This window comes from Scleropages formosus, chromosome 17, assembly GCF_900964775.1.
Source record: "Scleropages formosus chromosome 17, fSclFor1.1, whole genome shotgun sequence".
Classification (NCBI taxonomy): domain Eukaryota; kingdom Metazoa; phylum Chordata; class Actinopteri; order Osteoglossiformes; family Osteoglossidae; genus Scleropages; species Scleropages formosus.
Window position 1 is genome coordinate 19064715 of NC_041822.1, and position 22900 is coordinate 19087614.

The following is a 22900-nucleotide window of genomic DNA, read 5'->3' on the forward strand; positions in this document are numbered from 1 at the left end:
TCTATCATCCTAAATCTCCTCCATGTAATACCTCTGGCTCTGAGTTGATGCACAGCCACACAGGGAGACCACATACAACTTACATTGTTTTTTTAAATATTTCTTACAAATATGCTTTTATTTCTTTTATTAAACTCTTCTCATGTATTAATAAATTCTGTGTGACGCAAAGTAAAAGATGGGATCCGTGGAGCCACAGGTGAACAATGACACCCTGGTCTGGTTGTTTTTATTTGGCCTCCTTGTTTACCCTGTGCTGTAAAAACTCCTGCCAAGAGACTCAGAATGTTCAGATGTGAGCACAAGCCAAATACTCATACAGATCCACAATTCTTGAATTATAGCCACTTGGTTCAATACTATGGCTTTTTCTGGCACACAATACAAAACCAAATGTTTGTGATACCTACAAAGCTACACAGAGAATTCACGACAAGCTCCTTGCTAGCTTTGTGTTACATTCAACTTACAAACTTTGAGTAACAAAACCAGCTCTCAGTACGAGATGAATTCGTAAATTGGGGACCAGCTGTAATCCAGATTTTATTATCTGTTTCAATCTATTCAGTACACTGTTCACTCTCAACAAACAACTATAAGTTAATGTCCACGTTTTCATGCTCTGGCAGCTAATGGGTCATTTTTGGGCTTTGCAACATTAAATCTTGTCATTCATCCGATTACCAAAGAATTAGATATTTTTTACAGTTTGTTCATCTGTTTTGATGAACAGCAAGAACCCAATGGTTCACCCACAGAAAATGGTGAATGCAATGTGAACGAAAGATGGCGTGAACCACTGGGGAACCACTGTGAGCGACAGCATGAAACCAGGGCCATCTTACCTTTCCCTGACTTCCCTGATGAGAGCCTGTTCTTGCTGGACTTGGAGCTGCGAGCATTCCTGTCCTCTTTCTCCCGGATGAACTTCTGCACCTCATCAAAGGAGAGCTTCTGCAGCACAACGACGGGCTTAGCCCTCTTGTGGAGCTCCTCCATCTGCATTAGGCCCAAGCGCTCCAGCCTGACATGAGGCTGATTCCAGTTATCTGCATTTCCACTCATGTCCGCCATGGCATTAGCCTCCTTGTCCCGCTTGATTTTAGGGATGACAAAGTTCTTCAGCGCCACCGACTTACCGCCGAGCAAGTAAGAGGGGAACTCTCCAGGCTTGTTATGAGCATCACGGTTTCTACTCACATCCCCACCCGGTGACTTGAAAGCAAGCCGATCACCCCGCGGACGTCCACTGTGGTCAAGGCTGCCCCTGTCAGGTCGAGAGCGTTCTTCTGGGGAACATCGATCCCTTGCTGGCTCACCAGTTTCAGTCCTGGGCTTCCGATCTCGGTCCCTCTCCTTTTCCCGATCCCGCCCATATCTAGGGTCATGTTCCCCTCTGCTGGAGGATTTCAGAGTTTCAGGCTGTGGAATCCTAGATGGGTCCCCACTCCCACTACTCCTGTGACCCTCATGGCCTTCCCGCCTATGAGACTCGGAGGACGAGGAGGGCCGTCCTTCCAGCCTCTGCTTCTGCCGGGATGCATCCAGGGTCCTAACATCAGATCGGCCTTTCGGAGCATCAGCCACTCTGTCATGACAAAGTTTGCCTAGTTCAGGCCGCTTGTCTGAGGAAAGTGGCTTGCCTGTGGAGTCACGCCGGTGGTCATGCTTGTGTTTGGGAGTGTCTTGCCGGCCATCGGGACCCTTGTGTCGGGTCGGCTCCACCCGCTGTTTGATGACCTCTGGTCTCCCATCTACTGCCCTCTGCATCTGCCCATCTGACTTCCGCCTGGCACCATCTAGTTCAGCCCCATGCCGGGCCGCACCGCCGTTGTCCGCATGCCCCTCACGTGGCTCCTCAGGCCACGTCTGAGCCTCTAGGGCTAACACAGGTGCGGCCACACACGATGGGTCCAGCTGGCCCTCTACTCGACCTGCCTGCTGTAGGTCGATGCTCACAAGGAGGGCCGGACGACTAGCCCCGTTGCCTGCTGAGCTGGCCTCCTGGGGAGCCGGCTTGTTCCCAGCACTGCCCCCTCCGCCCCCGCCAGGTGCTGCAGCAGCCCCCGCCGTGCCCCCCGCTCCGGGTTCCTGTGGGTACGAGTCCTGTTTCCTCTTCTTTAGTGGCTTGTCTGCAAGAGAAAGGAGCAATTTTGTCAAAAACATGGCATTTACATCTAAACATCTAAAACTGTCAAAGAATTAAATTCAAATCAAACAGAGGGCAGCAGGCATCAAGGTAAAAACAAAATCAAACGTGTGATCAGAAGTTCTCTGTTTAGTCAACACTAAACAAAAATTTCATAGCAAAGTACACCACAGGTAGACCACTCAACAGGATACAACACACCAGCCCAGTATCATGACCATTCATCCACAACTCTCTCAACAGAAAAACAATTGAGTACCTGCAACCAGCATGGATGCAGCTTTAAACAGAGTGTATCACATTATCAAATGTCTGAAAGAACAGAAACCATAAGCATTTGCAGCTCCGCTAGGACCAAGGTTCCCTTCCCTTCTCTACAAGGGGCATCATTCCTTATAAAGAAAGAAGGCATAATTCACATTTTGTCTAGATGAGAGAACATTCACCGTACCTTTATCCTGGACCTCCTTGGAGCAGCGCTCCCTCTCAATGGCTGATTCACGCTCTATCCTCTCAATTTCAGCCAGTGCATCCATCTCCACCTCATCGTAGGGTGCATTGCCAGCGGCCCCAGGCTGTTTACTGGAGAGCTGCTGAGCCTGAACATAGCCGGCACTGTCCTGGGGTGTGCGAGGCAGCTGGCCAGTGCTATACGGCAGGCTGTTAAAGGCCATATCACCCTCTGTGTCAGCACCACTCTCCATGCCCGGAAGCAACTCGCCCGATGGGTCTGTTTCAGAGGACTTCACTCGGGACAGCCTCAGCGTCAGCTTTGTGGAGTCCCGTGTCGGGGAGCTGACGATGTCATACATCGCTGACTTGTCAGTCTGCTCCTTTTCATCCTTGCTCATCTTTAGCTTCTTTTGTTTCTTCTTGTGGTCAGGAGAGTCCAGGAGGAGGTCCGGAGGGCCATGGCGGGGTGAGGTGTAGGGGGGCGGAGACTGCAGAATCAGCGGGGGGCGGGACCCAGCTGGAAAACAGGGGCTGTACTTAAAACCCATTGCCGCGAGGTCACGGCTAAGAACAATTTCACTCCGTACACTTTGTTTCCACTTCCTACTGTCCTTCCAAAAATCAGACAGCAGAGACCTTCTCATACGCCGAAAAGCATATTTGAAATAATAAAACAAGGGGCTTGACAAGGCTACCTACCAGCATTTCAGTTGAACGTGGAACCAAGAGAAACCGTAGGGCTGTACACTGCACTCGGGCGCTCACAGAAACGCGGGCCGAACCTTTGCACCATCCTGGCTCGGACCTACCTTTGGGGGTTCCATCACTGCCTGCAGGGGAACACACGGACTGGGAGGACCTCAATGGAAAGGAGGCGTTTCTCAAGGAAGGGTCATCCTAGAAAGGAACGGGGGGGATAAATGCATCATGAATTTGTTTTCAACAAATCAACGGTTACACGGTCAGGAAATTTTTGGAGATCCAAACATATATATGTGAAAACAAAGTGTTTTTCTTGACCTGTGAAAATGGAAGCCCTCTACTGCCTGGAGCTACAGGCATTCTCACATCACACTACTGAATACAAAAGCAATTTAAGGAGAGAAATTGCAACCTAGCATCTGAGCAGCGGCCGTCAAGCTACACTGCTGTCCAGTGACTAAGTAGTACACGCTGCAACTCCATTTCCATGCTCCGCTTCCTTGTTTCTACGGTGAAAAAGTAGGAAAACTAAGGTCCTCAATGCTGTATTCTTGGTGCAAAGTGCAGGGTGTACCTCGCTGCCGAGCCGGTGAACGATGTTCATGTAATCATCACTGGAACCATGGCGATCTGGGTGGTGGTTGGCACCACTGCTTGACATTGGCCCAGACACCTTTGCCTCATGTATGTTCCTCATGCCTCCGGGCACCATGGGGCTGGCGACCGATACTGCAACAGCAAAGGGAGAACCTTATCAGGTGGTCTGGGGGCTCCACAACATCAATTTGGCAGCTACTCAATGTGTCACACCCCAGAGACTCAAATGTTTCAGTACTCTTCCCAACCTTGTTTGCAAAGGCTGCCATAATGTCTAACAAATAAATTTTAAACTCATGTCAGGCTCACACAAAGACAAAAAGGAAAAAAAAATTTCACTTAAAAATGCACTGATGTTTCAGAGTCTCATGACCAGGGTGGGCAGTCCCCATTTTGAAAGACCACAGTTCTACAGGTTTTAAAGTTGTGTTTAACAATTAAGACATAGTAAAATAGCTAAACAGTGACTTCAAGCTATGTAAAACTGAGTTAGAAAAGAAAATCAGCACAATCCGAGCTCTATAAAAGCAAGAGCAGGCACTATGGATACTGAAGACAACTACTACCTTTTGTATTCTCCTCTGACCTGAAACCACTTATTGCGGTTCATTATAATATGCCCATATAGATCTATTGCCCATTCCTGGTGAACAAAGACAGTATAATGAGGCATGGGGTGGAGATGACATGCAAAAGAGATGTGTGAGGTGGCTTCCAGGCCCCACACCCCCTACCTAACGTTGGGGTGGTGGGGTTCTGCTGGGGGGAGGGCTGTGGCTGCCCACCCAGGCATGGCTGAACTGGCCGCTGGGGGCTTCCTGAATAAGCAGGGGCCGAAACCAGGGGAGAGCCGTGCAGCTCTGCGACCACAGGAAAGAGAGATGTGCACCGGGGTCAGAGTGCACTTGTGCCCTGTGTGTCTGAATTGGTATGTGTCTGGGTTACAGAAATACACTGTTGGGAGTAATGCAACTCTACAACCAGCTGTAAGGCATACGTCTGGACTAGTATACAGATAGAGACATCAGAGATATGTGTGTGTGCAGGTGTGTGGATGTGCTCGTGAAGGAACAAGTCAAAATGAGAACAGTCCTTGGACAGACTGTTTAAGTACACAGAGACTTGCAAAGGGCTTTGGACAATAGCATGATAAACACTGTATCTATGTAACAGTTCACAAATTTTCTCCACTTGACAAAACACACACGACATGCCTTACCTTGCTGGATCTGCTGATGCTGTGTGTAGCTTGGAGGGTGGGAATACTGCATGTAGCCTGCAGGGCTCTGGGGGGCATAGGGGCTGGGCACCGGGCTGTTCTGCTGAGGCAGGAACCTGTTGCTGGAGGTCGTCTGTGGTGGAATGAAACGGCTGCCGAGGGACGGAAGGCACACACAAAAGTCACTCAGAAAATCTCACTGCTGCATTCAGATGATCAAGATGAAAATTTTCAGGCAACATCTTAGACAGCATAAGGAGCAGAGATAAGATGTAGGATGTTCAAGAGGTAATGGGTTCAAATCCTTTTTCCTGCAAAGGTCCTGGATACCTAATAAATCTAAATACTATAATTCTCCTTTTCATAAAGGATGAACATTAAGGCAATATCACAAATTAACACTGACACTACCAGTTCCAAATACAAACTGAAGAAGCCTCTTCTATCCCTGCTTCCAATTAAAATTTCTTAAAATTACATAGATGTACCTTTCTGAAAAAGGACAGTTGAGTATCGTCAAAATCCTTTTAAAAAAGAGTTTTGGCTTTGGGTGACAGAGTGGTGCATCAGGTAGCACTGGCATCTTGCAGCTCCTTGGCTGTGGGTTCAGGGCTAAGTCCAGAGTTTGCATTTTGTCATAGAGTTTGTGAGCAGTTTCCTTTCGGTTAAACGCAACATTTTTCTCCTTTGCCTTTTAGCACGTGACTGTGTGTGATTGCTCTGCAATGAACTGACATTCCATGCAGAGTGTATCATGCCTTAGAGCCTTTGCTTTCCAATATAAGCTCGGGAGCACTTCAACTCATGAATGTGATCAGCAATTATGGAAAATGCATGGATGAATGGGGTTTTTCCTCACCTGGAGGGACTGTGCGAGATGGAAGCTTGCTGGTAATTGGACACTGGACTGCCATGTATGGAATTCTGGGTAATTTTGTACTGTGGCATCATTGGCTGCTGCATCAGACCTGCAACACAAAAGCAGAAAGATTGTAATACATAGGAATGTACAGCATGGAAGGAAGCATCATTAAGAGGCCTATCACAGTTTACATCCTAAAATCTTGGTTCATCAAATCAAATTCTGCTGGAAAGTCACATCTATTCAGAATTATGGAAAAGTGAAGAAGTGGACCAGGCAGATGGGGTCATACTTTTTTCCCTAAAGATATTGGGATGTCTGGACAGCACAGTCTGCAACAGCACCGGAACATCACCCTCCGGATCATCGCTTCCCAGGTTGTCCTTCAACTCTCTGTGGGAGGACACAATACTGTCAGTACAACATAAAAGAAATCCTGCAAATCACTCATTACAATAGTCACCTCCGTAAGTAAGAAATCAGTGAAAAATTACAGCTTAAAATAAAACATTTGTAGAATGTTATTAGCCTGATGCAAATGACGGTTTAATAAGCTGAAAATAACCCATCAAAGATAGGATGGGCAGAAGTCCCACAGGTCTCTAACCAAAGAGGTAGGAAAGGGGGACTGAAGAGATACCCACATGTGCTCAGTGGAGACCTGGTTGAGGCTTTGGGCCAGTTGGGACACCAGGCTCTCATCCCTGCAGGCCAGCAGGCAGTTGACCTCCTCAGCAATCCTGCCATTGTATAGCAGGCTCTTAGTAGTGGTGGCAGGGAGAGGGGAGGGCAGAGGCAGCTGGTTTAACACTGTAAAAATAGAAAATCAGAGGCCCATTACCCTTTCTTCCATTGATTCTATTGATTTGATTCTCATCATAACAGAATTTTCATTCAATGTTAACAAAAATAGGTAATTGTACCACAGATTTAAATGTGAGCATACCTAAGGGAACAAGCAGGTCAAATCTAAAATAGAGTGGGTAAAGTACCGATTGCCTGAAAAGCATGTATATGAAGAATCCAGGTCTGAAACAAGCCCAAGCAGATAATCAGCAGTGCCTCTAGAATTTTCATTCTTCAACAAAGATCATGGGTATAAAACTTACTCATGGATAAGCTTTAACTGAAAGTCCCTCTCAGCTGTGTTTGAACACAAAAGCAGAGGTTACTCACGGTCAGTGAGGCTAGCAATCCCAGCAAGAGTGGTGATGGGAACATGAGGCATATCCCCATTCATGCTGAAGGTGGGGGCAGGGTTTGTGTCAATGCACAGACTGCTCAGTGTCGCCACAGTCTGACCACACTTCACATCTCCTTAATGCTGGGAAAGAGACAAAGACAAGCTGAGTCAGTGGGTGTAAACATAGGTGTTTTATAGACATATTTACATTACACTTACTGTACATTTATTCATTTAGCTGATGCTTTTCTCCAAAGCAGCTTACAAAATTACCTACAATTATTTACCTTTTTTTTTTTTTTTTTTACAGCTCGGTCACTTTTACTGGAGCAATTTAGGGTAACTCAAGGGTATTGGAGTGGGAGGCAGATTCAAACCTGTGACCTTTGGGTCCAAAGAAGACATTTCTAACCACTATGCTACCAGCTGCCCCTATATTTATATTTAACATGCATACACAATAGCTGATATTATTGTTTCCAACCTTCAACCATTTACATATCTATATGGAGCAATTCACTGAAAAATGCAATACTCTCTTGATCATAACGAATTTATTCCCAACTGGTGCAGGACACATTCAACAACAATGTCTAGACAAGGAAACATTTTGTACAGCCATCAACAATCATGCAAAAATTCCTTAAAAGGCACTGAAGAAGGAGCAGAGGCCAGAAACCAGCATATTTCTATAGCTAAAAAGGGAGACGACTCTCACTATTGAGTGGAGTTCATAATAACTGCTGGCCTGTTGTCTGGGGATTTTTGCTTAAACTGAAGTTTGAGGGACATGACATACACTCTCAGAACACAATATTCAAAAGCTGCCAAGATCCGTTAATGGTCCAAACAAAAATACAGTGCCTTTGTTTCCACTGCAATAGTGGAAGAAGTAGCTCAGCATTAAGCATTTCACTTCACTGTAATGCTTAGAGGTAGGGTGAGTCACCTACTCATCCTGGTGTGCCAATGGACATCCGATTCAGCAGGCAACTCATCGTGGCTCTTAAGCATTAAAGCAAAGTAAAACACGGATGCTCAAGAGAAAACAAACAGCATAACAAGTACTCAGGGCTGTGGAGTCAGTACACAAAACCTTCAACTCCGACTCGAACTCCAGTAACCAAATAATTGCTTCCGACTCCAACTCCACAGCACTACTCAAAAGTTGCACGTTATTTTGTGGGTCACCTTATGGGGCGAATATAGGCCTAAACCTATATTAAACCTTTAATTTTTGGGGGTCGACTTATACGCCAGCATATACAGTGCATTTAGTCAGAGTCGGTACATTTTTACCAGCTCCAGTAACCCAATAATTGCTTCCAACTCAGACTCCACAGCACTGCAAGTACTCATTTCAACTCACGTTGCATTAATTTCATTTATTGGTTAAAGTGGTTCCCAGGTTTAAAATAATAATTTTTTTAAACTCTTCAAAACTTTCTTAAGACACCAATTAGGGAACTACAAGCATCAACATTATTCATTCAAAAAGGTAATGAACAAAATTAAAAACTGTACAACTAAATCAGTAGGGTGATAAATTTGTTCACGTGAATTATTTTCTGAAATGAATTTAAAGATGAAAGATAATAAAACCATTTGTAGTCATAACTATGGAATTTTCACAGCAAATTCACATAATCAGCAGTGTGATTGACCAATGTGAGTCCTAATGCCTACATACAGCCCTGAAGAACATGTATAAAATAATTAATATACACATATTAATATATACATTAATATATAACATTCAATTAGTGACTTGCTCAAATTTTTACACGTGGCCCTCAGAACAGTTCACAATCATGAATGTGGCCTTTGGTCCAAAAATACTGAAGACCCCACACACACACACACACACACACACATATATATATATAAATGTCTTTTGAACAAAAAAAACAAGGATTAATTTTAGGAAATTAATGATTTTTAATGACCGTCTTTAGTAATCCACAGAAAGTTCTGTGACATATTGTGTTGGACTTAGTGCACAAGGCCAGCAAATAGACAGATGAAGCAACATGAGACAACTCCAGATTTCCACACTCAGACGATAGTTTTTCCTAAAAACAATGGTAAAGTCTCAAACAAAACTACAAAACGAGATTAAGTAGTATTAAACTGACACCTCTGTCCAAGATGACTCCCAATGCTAGATACACTTCATTAAATTCCCTACAATCATTCATTCGCCTGTTTATACAGTAGAGAAACAATACACTCATTTGCACACTCACATATAAAGGGCAATTTAGTCACCAATTCACCTGAAACACATTTTTGAACTGTGGTAGGAAACCAGAGCATAGAGAAAGCCCAACAAATACAGGGACGACATGCAAACTGCACACAGACTGAGCCAAATTTGAGAAGCAGTCTAAACCCACAGCGCAGAAAGTATGTAGACTGTATCAGTGCCCACAGCTGGTCATTAAGCTGGCTTTACCTCAACTCATTCATTCAAGATAGTGTGATTCCATAACTTACAGACACATTTCGGAATGGAAGGCATAACTCGTTTTAGTTGGTTTTAATCACTGTCACAATTAATAAATGTTAATACAGGCGTCACTCAAATTATTCACAGGTTAGGTTCTGTAAAAACCTCATATAAAGCTATAATAAATTGTTTTTATTAACCTGAAATGTTAAAATTTAAAATTAGTTGGATTTTTAAAAATATCACCTCCACAACTTTTATTTAATCTCAGTTTGTTCCACAGAAGTGCAAAGTTTATGGAATCACAGAAGTCACAATGAACAACAGCTTGATACAGATGTATCAAGATGTTCCAAAAAATGTCAAACACCTACGATACATTAAAATTTAAAACTTTGCATGTTTATGGAATCACAATCAACAAAAGCTTAGCATAAGTTAAATATATTAGCACTTAATTTATCAGTCAGGTTCTATAACAATCTCAGATGCAGCAAGGATAAATCAAAAATTAATCCAAGATCATTTTCATAAACTTCAAGACAAAAAAACTTACTACAATAACTGAAAACATCTGCAAACTCATACTAAATCCCAGTTGTTGGATTCACCCCAAGTACATGTAAAATTTGTCATCTTGTTATTGATCACCAACACTCACAAACAGCAGACATAAGCTGCAAACAATGTGGAAGCAAGCTGAATTAGTGATTCCGCACATTTATTCTGTCCAGTAACTCAAAACGTTCACTCTGATATCACACACCAGCTCCTCACATACTTGCACAAAATATCAGATTGTATATACACTACTATACTGACTAAATGACATGGAATTCTATTGCTTCTCAGACGTTCTGATGCTGTAATGCAAATGACCAAAGCATTGACTGTAGTTATATCTGGGGTAATTTCAAACAATAAAAAAGCCCCCGAGACATAATTAGCTCTAGGTGTACAGTACTTTTTTGTACAGAAAAAGACAGCAGCTCTTAGGGAACTCCCACATGCTGAGATTACACATCACTGACATGAAACAAGAAATTCTCATATTTTGAAGGAATCACATTTCTGAAACACAAATCAATACTGAACCAGCTACAAATAGCTTTACATTTCTTTACATTCAAAATTACCTGCATGACAAACGTCATAAGTGCAAACAACAGATCAACACTGACAGCAAAATTAAATCTTACCATAGCTGCATGGAGGACAGCAACAACGGAAAGAGGAACATTCCCAACCGTTCACAGAGTTCATGAGCAGATCAGATAGAAAATTGCTGGATGTGGCTTATAGCCTGAGATGCAATGCCATCCAAACAGAACCTCCTTGCAAAGAGTTATCCATTTGCTCTCATCTGAACAGTTGCAAGGGAAAACCAGGAGAATGCCCTGTTTGGGCCAAATACCCTCACCTTGTTCCAGACACATGTCCAAAATATTTCCCTCAGAGTAGACTACAATCTTGCTGCAAGCACTAATGTCAACAGCATGACAGTGAGAACACAATATCAACCAAATGCTGAAACACCGTGCACTGGTGGCAAATAAATGGTTCCTAAATGCTTTTGACCAACACGGACATGATGCCATCACAGTTGTGTAAAAATTTAGCCTTAAGTCCGTTCCTGAGTTGCTGCAAAGTATGTTTAAATCACTCAGCACCCATTTCGCAAGCAAACATTAATGGGTCCTAGTTAAGAACCCAACTTGAAGACCCACACGCTCCTCTGGTATGCTTCCCAAGATCCAACCCGTAACATAAAATTCACCTTCTGTAAAGGCTACGCTCCGTTCCCACTAGGAACCACACTATGGCAATTCTTTATAGACCATCTTTTTAAAGTCCTACCCCCTCCTCCTCTCATAGTCCTCCAGGAATTCTCTTCCCTGCACCTGCCAGCACTGATCTGAGAGCTTTGGCGCCATCCAGTGGCCACCTAACTTGAGTAGGGACACAAACGAAACCCAATTTGCATAAGTCAACATAAGGGCAAAGGTGGCAAGGGCAAGCAGGCATCAATCAAAGCAAGCAGAATTAATCATTGAAACATGTCAATAAATGCCCAGAAGTCATTTGCTTTCTCAAATTGAGGTGTTCACTTAAGCCCAAGAACATAAAAGCACATCATACAAGGGAGATCAAGACTATTGTGGGGTATGAATGAAAAATATGATCAGTAGTTCTGTCGAGAAAACCATCTTTCTTGCACGATCCTAATCTCAATATATATAAATCCAACTTTTTTTTTTTTTTTTACAGTCCCACGTCAACAAAGGTTAAAAATAAAAGTAGCGTAGAGTATTGATAAAGCTGCTACCTGGAGCTAGAAGGACTGAGGTTCAAATCCTGCACACTTTGAGCAAGGCACTTAGCCTTAATTGATAAATTAAAAATCACCATGCAGTATAAATGGATCAACAACAGCAACAAGCTTAATATTATAATATGTTTTGCAGAGCATCAGCTAAATACTAATAATATAATTCTAGCTTCTAGCAAAAAAAAATGGCACTTACATTTACATACATTTATTCATTTAGCAGACGCTTTTCTCCAAAGCGAGGTACATCTCAGAGAAAATACAATTTGTGCATTGTGCACTTAGAACTAGTATCTGCCTTTCACTGCTTTTTAGGCATGGCAGCAATATGAAGAGATGTATACAACACTGTGTTCAAACACCCCATGCTGTAGAACATAACACAAAGTATATATACACACACACACACACACACATGCTCAGATGACTATTAAAGTATACACCGAGATTTAGGAAAGTCAAGAGTAATTCATTGTTGACTTATAGACTGACAACCTTGCCAACAATGCAAACATAAGCTTCCCTTGGACCACTGTCCTCAGTGAGGCAGGATAAGCATGGAAGGAGAAACAGCACCAATCAAAGTGGACACCACTGGATTATAACATTTACAGAAATTAAAATCTAAAATGCAACCCACTGCTCCGTTTCTTACTCTGAAAAAAGAGCTCATAAATTCAAAAATCCACCGCTGACACAGCACTAAAACCTGAGTGTGATCTAAAAGAGCAGGTGAAGCAGAGTGAAGAGAAAGAGGAAACAGAGTGAACACCACCACCCAGTCTCACCCAAACAGCATCTACCCAACACTGTACATGAAATACAAAGGACAGCCACCACTGCTATACTTTGGCTACATTATTTATAAGCCAAGTGCTGGCAAAGGACCCAGGCCATACCATAAAATATGGATGCATTGAGTAAAAAGGAGTGAACAGAGACAGTGCAGCACATGTCATCCATCAATTTAATATGTTCTAATCCAAAGATTTTAAATAAGCAGCTTTCACATAAATACGTTCATTCATTTATACAAGTAACGAGCAGTGCTCAAGGTTATGGTAGGAGGGCTCTTCACGAGACTTCTGGTTACAAGCCCTGGAGCTGGGGCAGCAGGAAAAAGAGTGGCTACAGCCATCGAGGGTGCCAGGTTTGAATCCTCACTGCTGCCAAAATACCCTTCATCAAGGTATTTACCCTGAATTGACAGTTAAAAACACTCACTTTACAATTATTTATCCATTTATAGGGGGTGCGGTGGCGCAGTAGGTTGAACCACAGTCCTGCTCTCCGGTGGGTCTGGGGTTCGAGTCCCGCTTGGGGTGCCTTGCGACGGACTGGCGTCCCGTCCTGGGTGTGTCCCCTCCCCCTCCGGCCTTACGCCCTGTGTTACCGGGTAGGCTCCGGTTCCCCGTGACCCCGTATGGGACAAGCGGTTCTGAAAATGTGTGTGTGTGTGTGTATCCATTTATAAGTAAGTAATAAGTAGTATTTTTTTAATTGTAGGTTGCCCTGAATAAAGCTGTCAAACAATTTTAAAAATCCTTACAACATATGGTGCCATTCCAGAAAACTGTATTAAGTATACCACCAACTGCAGAAAGTATAAATGACAGCCAATATCAAGAAACAAACTGGGATCCAGAAGTGACTCTAGGACTGGTCTGACTCCTAGCTTACTTGGCATTATGTAGGTAAGTTCACGTAAAAGCCAGCAGAGTTTACCAAGTATGCACTGCCTGCTCGGATGTCCTCTATTTGTATTAATAAAAGTTTTGGTTAAATATCACTCACTAGCAGAACGAGTGATGCATTTGTTTTACAGTTATGTCTCAAAACCATGAAACAAAAAACCACACCCAACACCTGCTCAGTCCTTTGTCTAGACACCATGTATAAAACACCACAATTCTTTTCATAACCACACATACACACATTTTCTGAACCGCTTGTCCCATACGGGGTTGCGAGGAACCGGAGCCTAACCCGGCAACTCAGGGCGTAAGGCCGGAGGGGGAGGGGACACACCCAGGACGGGACGCCAGTCCGCCGCAAGGCACCACAAGCGGGACTCGAACCCCAGACCCACCGGAGAGCAGGACCTGGTCCAACCCACTGTGCCATCGCGCCGCCCAATGATTTAAAATAAAAATAAAAAATAAAAAAAAAAACTTCTGTAACTAACTTTCATAAAGTTTGTTTAATGCCATTCAGTCACATGAACAGCCATTCAAGCAAGAGATTCCTGGATTTGCGAGCTATAAAAATGAGAACCAGGAACTGAGTTGGGAAGAGAAAGATGCATGCATCCTGAAGCCTGTGTCCTATATACAGTATATTCTATTCTACATTCTATAGTGTGTTGTGTGTGCCAGCCCATAACAACATATTTAAAAACTGATTTTATACAATGAAACAAAACAGGGCATGCAGACCATCATTTGGTATCCCATTAGGTGGAACATTTCTGTAGCTACTGGAGCCAGTTAAATCTACTAAGGAAACATTAATCACCATTCTTCATGTCCTACAAGCACCTTTTGTTTACATGGCATCAAAAGCACAGTTGTTGTACTTTTTGTACAGAGTGGTAAAACTGTACCAGTGAAACAATAAGTTACCTGATTTATCAGTCTCAACACAACCCGACCCCATCTCCACCCTTAAATACAACCAAACATCTTGGAAACTCACTTACATATCTGGATTTAAGCATGTTTTTTGGATTTACTTGCTTGTGATCTTAAGTTTAGAAGCTAGCAAACCGCTCCAGTACATATAGTATAAACCACATATTCTGAAAGAAGTGTTGAGTCCAAGCATGGAACAAATATTAAATATATGTGAACGTGCCCACAGGCTCTGTGGTACTGGTCACTTGAAGAAAACATCCAAGAAAGGTGTTTAACCCAAGATGTTTCAGCAAAGATCTAGCAATGCTGATGAAAAACAGTTTACATCACACTTAAGGCTACAGATCAGAACATCTGCTATGCCAGCAGGGTAAATGATGTAATTTAGCAGATCTCCCTTCCGTTCAACACAATGTCCCTCTCAATCTGCTTTCTTTTTCTCACTGCAAATCAGTGTTAACCAGAAGAGAAAAGTATCTGATGATGCGCACATATTTACATTCACATTGATTCATTTAGCAGACGCTTTTCTCCAAAGCGACATACAGCTCACAGAAGATACAGTGTGTGTTACATTAGCAGAAAGAGAGACATAGATGCAGACGTGTGATTCTTAAGTGCAGTTAGTTTGTTTCTTTCCACCATATGAACCAGTGTTCATCATAGGAGTGGCTGCATAAAACTTTATCAGAATATCCATGATTCCTGATAACCTTCCTAGTATTTTTTTTGGCGATACATATAAACATTTACATTACATTACAGGAGTAGCTGCGTAAAGGTTTATCCAGGCATGATCTTAAAGTTATAGTGCATGAACATTTACACCTTACATGAACTTAAGAGATCATGGGAAAAGTGACTGATATTGCCCACAATGTGCAGTTTATGGCAACTCTACTAGTAAAAGAAAAAACACCGCATAACAAATACAGAGGATTCTATGCTCTCTTACAACAGCCTGGAGAGAATACTCCAGAAGGCGTGTCTTAGTACAATCAAACAACCTTCCTCAATGCTACAATCTGCTCAGTCTATTGGAGTGCAAGTACACTCACCATGTCCTCCCTGGTGACTAAAGACACTGACACATCATACTTGATAAAAAAAAAAAAAACAAAACACTAAGAACACAAACTGTCTATATAAAGCAACCCAGAGTGAAAGTTTGTCCCCTGCCAACTGCCAGATCACAAAGCACCACACTACTACAAGATGCTGAATAAATACACATGCTTACCAACAGATAACAGTATAAAAATTATATTCATTCACTTAGCAGATGCTTTTCTCTAAAGCGACTTCCAATGAACACTATGTAGCTGTATCAGCCCACACATTATTCACCCAATGTGACTTACACTGCTTACAATGAGTCACTCATCCATATACCAGTGAAACACTTTCTGTGTCACTCATGCACACACTATGGGTGATTTTAGAGTCACCAATCCACCTGAACAGCATGTCTTTGAACTGTGGGAGGAAACCAGAGCACACAAAGAAAACCCACACAGACACAGGAAGAACACGCAAACTCCACACAAACCGAGCAGGGAGCGAACCCACGTCCTCTCACACCACCCAGGTGTTGTGAGAGAGCAGCACTACTTGCTTTGCCACCATGCCGCCCAAGTAAAAGAGGAGAAAACCACATAAAGGTAACTGATGTAATCCCAGACATGAAATTATAAACACACACACACACACACATACACATTTTCAGAACCGCCTGTCCCATACGGGGTCGCGGGAAACCGGAGCCTACCCGGCAACACAGGGCATAAGGCCGGAGGGGGAGGGGACACACCCAGGACAGGACGCCAGTCTGTCGCAAGGTACCCCAAGCAGGACTCAAACCCCAGACCCACCGGACAGCAGGACTGTGGTCCAACCCACTGCGCCACCGCACCCCCTTGAAATTATAAACACTAAGCTGTAAACCAAAGCTTTGACAAAGGTTGGTGTTAAACATAGGATGCCTTAAAAATATGAGCATAATTCAACACACAGTTAAATCATCCACAATTTCTTTGTGCATGACTATGGGTTGTTGGACAAAGAAAAACAAGCCAGAAGACCATTCTATTTGTTCACATGAATGCAACACTTGAATTTCAGATAATTCAAAATAATGTCAAAGGATAAATTTAATGGAAATTAGTACTGTTAGTTAAAACTGAAAACACTCACACTGACAAATACAGCTGCTTCCTTAATTATGCACTTTCAATCAACTTCTGCCAATACGAACATTTCTGAAACACTTCTGTGTTTAGTACTGTATTTTTTATAAAGTGAACCGGCGTACCAATTTCAATAGCACACCAAAGTATCAACGGATGCACGGACAAACTGCAAACAGTGCGTGCTGCCTTAAGTTTTCAACAGAAGATGTAAAAGAAACAAACAAAAAAATCATCCAATGCCTTCAAGCACTTTTGAGCTGAAGTCCCACCTCACAGCCATCCTCCACATCCATGTTACACCCCTTTACATTTATTTATTTAGCAGAGGCTTTTCTCCAAAGCGAATCTCAATGAACCTTTATCTGAGTTGAACCACAGCTTTCGGAAACATAATATTTACATTGTTTTTAAAATCTGTTACACTTTTATTTCTTATTACTGCTCTTATATAGGGAATCAGGGAATTTCATGTGCAGTGCAAGAAGCCATTTAAGAGACACAGGTGAGCACCAGCATTTTTTTTATACCATGTTGTGAAAATTTCTGCCAGGGACTCAAGAATGACTAGGCATATGCACAAGGCATCCTGACTCAGAGGGAGGGGTTTTTGCCTACTTGTGCAAGATCTGCTGAAAACAGTGTACTCTGCTCTGCTCTGAAAACCCATGCAGACCTGTATAGGTTGCTGACATTTATATTAAATTCAATTCAGTTTATATGTATTCATTCAGCAGATGCTTTTCTCAGATGTGATGTACAGAGAGCATAGAATCCTCTGTATTTGTTATGCAGTGTTTTTTCTCTTACTAGTAGAGTTGCCATAAACTGCACGTTGTGGGCAGTATCACTCACTTTGCCCATGATCTCTTAAGTTCATGTAAGGTGTAAATGTTCATGCACTATAACTTTAAGATCATGTAATGCACATTGTATTTTCTATGAGATGTATGTAATTTTGGAGAAAAGCTTCTGCTAAATTAATAAATGCAAAGGCCTATGAAAACACACACGGTTTCCCCATATTATGAGCTCCTCATTCAGTGCAACATTTGTGCATTATGCAGTCATTTTCCACAACACATACTTTATTCTGTAGAACAACTTGTAACAGGCACAGATTTTTTTTTTGTGACAGAAATACACAAATGGCATCTCAGAGCCAAAAGGTTTTTGTCACGTGGATATTTCCTGTCTAAATCTAGTATATTAACCTCTAAATTACCCTGGAAACAATGTCCACTAGCATAAGTAATGCCTTAATATGACAATCAAATTACAATCTAATGTCAAGTATTCATTAGAAATACTGCACAGTGTTTTTAACACCACAGTGTTTGACATGAGTGAACGACATACGCAATGATATTGTAGATTTTATTTTTGTACACTGTAAACATGTGAGTCAAATTATCAAAATGTCAGCCTTAAAAGGTTAAAAAATTAAAGGCATTGAAAAATGCTGCAAATGCAGAGAAAAGAAAAGAAAGACAAGTTAGAAATCATATTCCATCCATCCAGGAGTTGATTTTCTCTGTAAGAAATAATCGTAAATTTGCCCCCGCAAAATCAAAATTTGCCTAATGGGGTAATTTTCATGGAACTAATTAAACCCAGTCTGTGAGGCATGAGTGTACATTGCAACCCAAGACAGCAAATAATTTCATCAACCTACAGCGTTATTTCAAAAAAGAAAAAAAAAAAAAGAAAAAAATCAGAAACATGATACTGTGCTTTTTAATCCTACTAAAGTTTGTTGAAAACATTCAAAGAGTTCCACAGGCTGAGTATGCTGCAAAAAGTGCCACATGGGCTGAAACAGCCCACAGCCCCTTCCTGAGCTGGGCTGACTTACAGGCTAATGGGCTGACAGTTTGAACAATGAAGCCCCCACCCCCATGCTGGCAGCTACTCAGACATGTACACACATGCACAATGAGCTCCACACATACACCCATACGGAGGTATGCATTCCCACACAAGTGCTAAGCAACTCCTTGTACACAAAGCTGATGTTAACTTTCTTCTTCTTCAAAAAAAAGTACAGTTTCAACCACCTGACTGAGAAAAGAAATCACCCTGAAAATATCTGTACATCTCCCTATCCCCTCAAGTAAGGACATAAGCTCCACCCCAAATGGTGAAGTGACAGCTGGAAGACAGGATGGTTCCACCCACCAACACAAAACAGCAGATGCACAGTGCAGGCCATGAGACACAATGCTTTTTTTCCCCCAGACAGAAAAATGGAACAACTAGCATGTGCATGCAACAGGTCAGGGGCAAATCTTGGGTCTAAGTGCAAAAGTCAAACTGGAGAATTACAAATTATAATAATATTAATATTCAGATTTAAATTTCATTAAAAGAGGCGGCAGGAAATGGGGTTAGTGAAAAGCAAAGTGCATAATTCCATCTTTTAGCCAACCTTAGACATTTACATTTATAACTTAAGGATTTAAAGTTTTATGCAGTTTTAGGTTTTATAACTTATACATTTATAACTTAAGGATCCGGCACACACCTCGAACTATCCCTATCACATGATCCATGGTTATAATATCAATAGTTTTAATAAAGTGTGGAATGGCTAAGCTAATGGCTATGCTAATAATTGCATGAGTTTTAAACACATGCAGAGATGTCTTCTAAATGACAATGACCATATAAATATCATTAGAACCAAAGTAAAGCTGTAGACTTTATGTACCTATTTAACAAATCTTGACATTAATTCTGGACAAAAGGGATTGTGAAGTATTTCATCAAATGCAAAGATGTAAACTGTATCAGTCCATAAACAAATTACCATAACAATATTACCCATTTATTCACTTCACGGAAACACACACACACACACACACACACACACACACACACACACACACACACACACACACACACATTTTCAGAACCGCTTGTCCCTTACGGGGTCACGGGGAACCGGAGCCTACCCGGTAACACAGGGCGTAAGGCCGGAGGGGGAAGGGGACACACCCAGGACGGGACGCCAGTCCGCCGCAAGGCACCCCAAGCGGGACTTGAACCCCAGACCCACCGGAGAGCAGGACTGCGGTCCAACCCACTGCGCCACCGCACCCCCCACTTCACGGAAACTTTTCTCCAAAACAACGTACAATGTTAGCTACCTACAGTTATTTACCCATTTCTACGGACGGCCAATTTTACTGGACCAATTTAGGGTAGAAACCTTGCTTAAGGGTACCACAGCTGGAGATGGGATTTGAGCCAAGGACCTTTGAGTCCAAAGGTTCTAAACACTACACTACCAGATGCCTCTTCTAAGAAGTTCTAAGGATGATAATCATAATAAATCCCTGCAAACAAGTTTTCAGAGCTGGAATCAGGCAGTATTTCAGATTTCTGTTCTTATCTCCCTACTACACAAAACAAAGTAATAATAAAATATTAAATTCTGGAATGCATTTAAAATGTAACAAAAAATTTGCAACACATCAAACCAAACAGCAACACTACTGCATCCCCACTACACCAAAACAGGACAGAAAAAAAGACAAGACAGACTTTAATATACTTCTAAATAAGTGTGAATCTGGAATCTTAAATACATTCAGATTTTGTTGACTCTGTATGCTGCTCACCTTTTTCATTACATAGAGCGTACTGTATCATGGATGATGGATATATTGGGAGAATATTTAACAAAATTACACTGCCACCTAACCTGACAGCTCTGAGATGTCATTGCTCAGGCACTCAGGAAGCCTCTTCATAAGCTGGGTCCTTTCATCCACATGAACCGACAATGCCAAATCATCCTCAATGTGCTCTAGTTCAGTGACAACTGAAAACAAGCAAGCATGCCAGCAACATAACATAGAAAAACAAAATGAAAACATACATTCTGTAAACTAAAAAGAAATACAAACAACTATCACTTGTGTCAGAGTTTAAATGTGCCTATTTTGTTTACACAAAGAGAAAGATACATGAAAATATGATCTGTCGAAATACAAGGTCATGGAGAAATGCCCTTGGGTTTACATCTTTGGCATCATCAGCAGCAGAGCATTCTCAATTACAAACCGCAATTTAACATGTAAAGTTTGTAAAACAATGAAGAGCATTTAGAAGAATACAACCACATCACAGGTGATTTTAATTGATTCTGTCCATGTGCCCCAGCATTATATTTCAGGTAATGATCATTTCATTTCTGCACTTACAAACTGTGGCAAAGTAGAGGATACTAAGGTCACTAAAATGATTCACAGAAAGATTTTCCACAACTATGTCTAGGCCATATATTTCTGGAAGAAAAAAAAAAAAAAAAAAAAAAAAACCTTAAAGGCCCCATGTCTTACAGGTTTGAAAGTGGCCATACAACTCCACTCCCAAAAAAACACAATCTGAGCCAAATTCCCATCAAATTACTTCAACTCTACCATTAGTAGAAAAGATCAAAAACCCACCCATAGTTTAAGCCTTATTAAGTCTTGTCGATAACATACTAAATCAGTGTAAACCACTCTTCTAATCTTTAAATTTGCTGTCCGACTACTGTATCTGAGTGTATTGGAACCTCAGATTCTAGAGCCAGTTTAGACCAGGATCCATTAAAACTAAAAAAAATGTAATGTATGTTACAACATATAAAACTGACTTTATAACGATTCCCAAGCACCAGTAAAAGCATCTATACTTCCCACATCTTTACAACTGAAGACATTTCACAATGCTCCAAATAAACTGATGTTGCAGAATGCTGAAAAAACTGTATAGAAGAAAAATTATACACAGAGAACAAGTACATGTTTATAAACACAGCCTGCAAAAATATCTTTAAAAAGGACCTCAGATTAGGAACTTCAACCACTTCTTATGTTTTACTTGTAAACTTCAGCTACTTGTTACACACAGCACGAAGGAACAGCTCAAAATGCAGAGTCAGTTCAACACTGTTCAAAAGCAAGACTGAAATCAAGATTTACAAAGAAATAAGTATCTGCAACAAAACACCACTTGTCAATACAAAAATCCACCACAAAATAACGTTTTATATGGAGAATACAAAGCCCAATTTACGGCAGAAAATACTTTTTTGATCCAAAATGTTCCCTCATGATAATGAGCTTTCTGAGTAAAAATTTTAATTAAAAAACAGCATTTCTAACAATAATATAACAACACAGCTCAACAATTTAATCTAAAAATGAAATGCCCTAAAATCTGACCTCTTTGATAGCAGCAAGGTTCACTGGACAGGTAGTTGCTTAAGACGCATTTACTCAGTAACTAAGAATGTAGGGGGGAGAAAAAAAAAAAAATCATTCACTTCTATTACTGCCACCAGAATTTATGGGGTTTTATTTTAATTTTACATTGTTATACAACCCAACAATGTAATTACAGGTTACCTCCAAAGGAAAACACCTAAATGAAAGATGGATCTTTTCTCTCTTGCTGGCTTCATTTGTGGACAACTTGAAACATATAGTATTAAACTCCTACTGTTTATAATTGTAACTACTAGGATTTTTTTTATTAAACCTGTTTTTAATGGCATATAGAGTAACTGAGCTGTTCCAGCATCCACACACAGCCCAACATTCTTTGCACTGCATGAGTCACACATCCAAGAAATTCACAGCATTCATTGTATGGCATTATGGGAGGTACAAGTTGCTATATGCAATGCAGTGAAGTAAATCCTTTGATACTAAACTATGTGCATGTTATGCCAAAAAATGTAAATGTTACTGTAAGCCTAGTACTAAAAGTAAAAACCTGCAATATTAAAATGCTATATGTAAATTGCAAACTGTTACCAAAACTTTTGTGAACAACTAACAGAACTGCGGGGGGGGGGGGGAATTTAACAAGCAAAAGGAATTCATCTAATAATGTAGAAAGTAACTAAAGACGTTCATGAATGGGAATGTTGTAACATACATAAGTATCATTTTAAAAACATCAGTTTATTATTTTAAAAGGTTTGCTTTCACTCCAGATTGGCCTTTAGTGAAATGGAGACAAACTCCATTAGATCAGGAAGAGAGCACTGCAGATTTCAGAAACATGTCACTAGTTTGAGTTTTACACCCAAAATCCAGTGTGAAACTGTTGACATTAAAGGCTCAGGTGCAACACTTCCTG

At 41.4% G+C, this 22900-nt stretch overlaps 1 protein-coding gene across 4 annotated transcripts in view; it reads right to left on the bottom strand.

Moving 5' to 3' along the window:
- Nucleotides 1–22900, bottom strand: part of nipbla (NIPBL cohesin loading factor a) — a 48864-nt gene that overhangs the window by 21946 nt on the left and 4018 nt on the right. The window contains exons 2-11 of one of the 4 annotated variants that reach the window (XM_029259614.1): nucleotides 7159–7306; nucleotides 6627–6792; nucleotides 6275–6375; nucleotides 5980–6088; nucleotides 5121–5272; nucleotides 4636–4761; nucleotides 3879–4033; nucleotides 3412–3499; nucleotides 2601–3119; nucleotides 846–2132 (exon numbers count right to left, since the gene is read on the bottom strand). In XM_029259614.1, the coding sequence (XP_029115447.1) occupies nucleotides 846–2132; nucleotides 2601–3119; nucleotides 3412–3499; nucleotides 3879–4033; nucleotides 4636–4761; nucleotides 5121–5272; nucleotides 5980–6088; nucleotides 6275–6375; nucleotides 6627–6792; nucleotides 7159–7222 (2767 nt within the window). In that variant the 5' untranslated portion in view covers nucleotides 7223–7306. Of the gene's footprint in view, nucleotides 1–845; nucleotides 2133–2600; nucleotides 3120–3301; nucleotides 3390–3411; nucleotides 3500–3878; nucleotides 4034–4635; nucleotides 4762–5120; nucleotides 5273–5979; nucleotides 6089–6274; nucleotides 6376–6626; nucleotides 6793–7158; nucleotides 7307–22900 lie in introns of those variants that run through there. The other 3 variants (XM_029259615.1, XM_029259617.1, XM_029259616.1) reach the window with 3 other exon arrangements.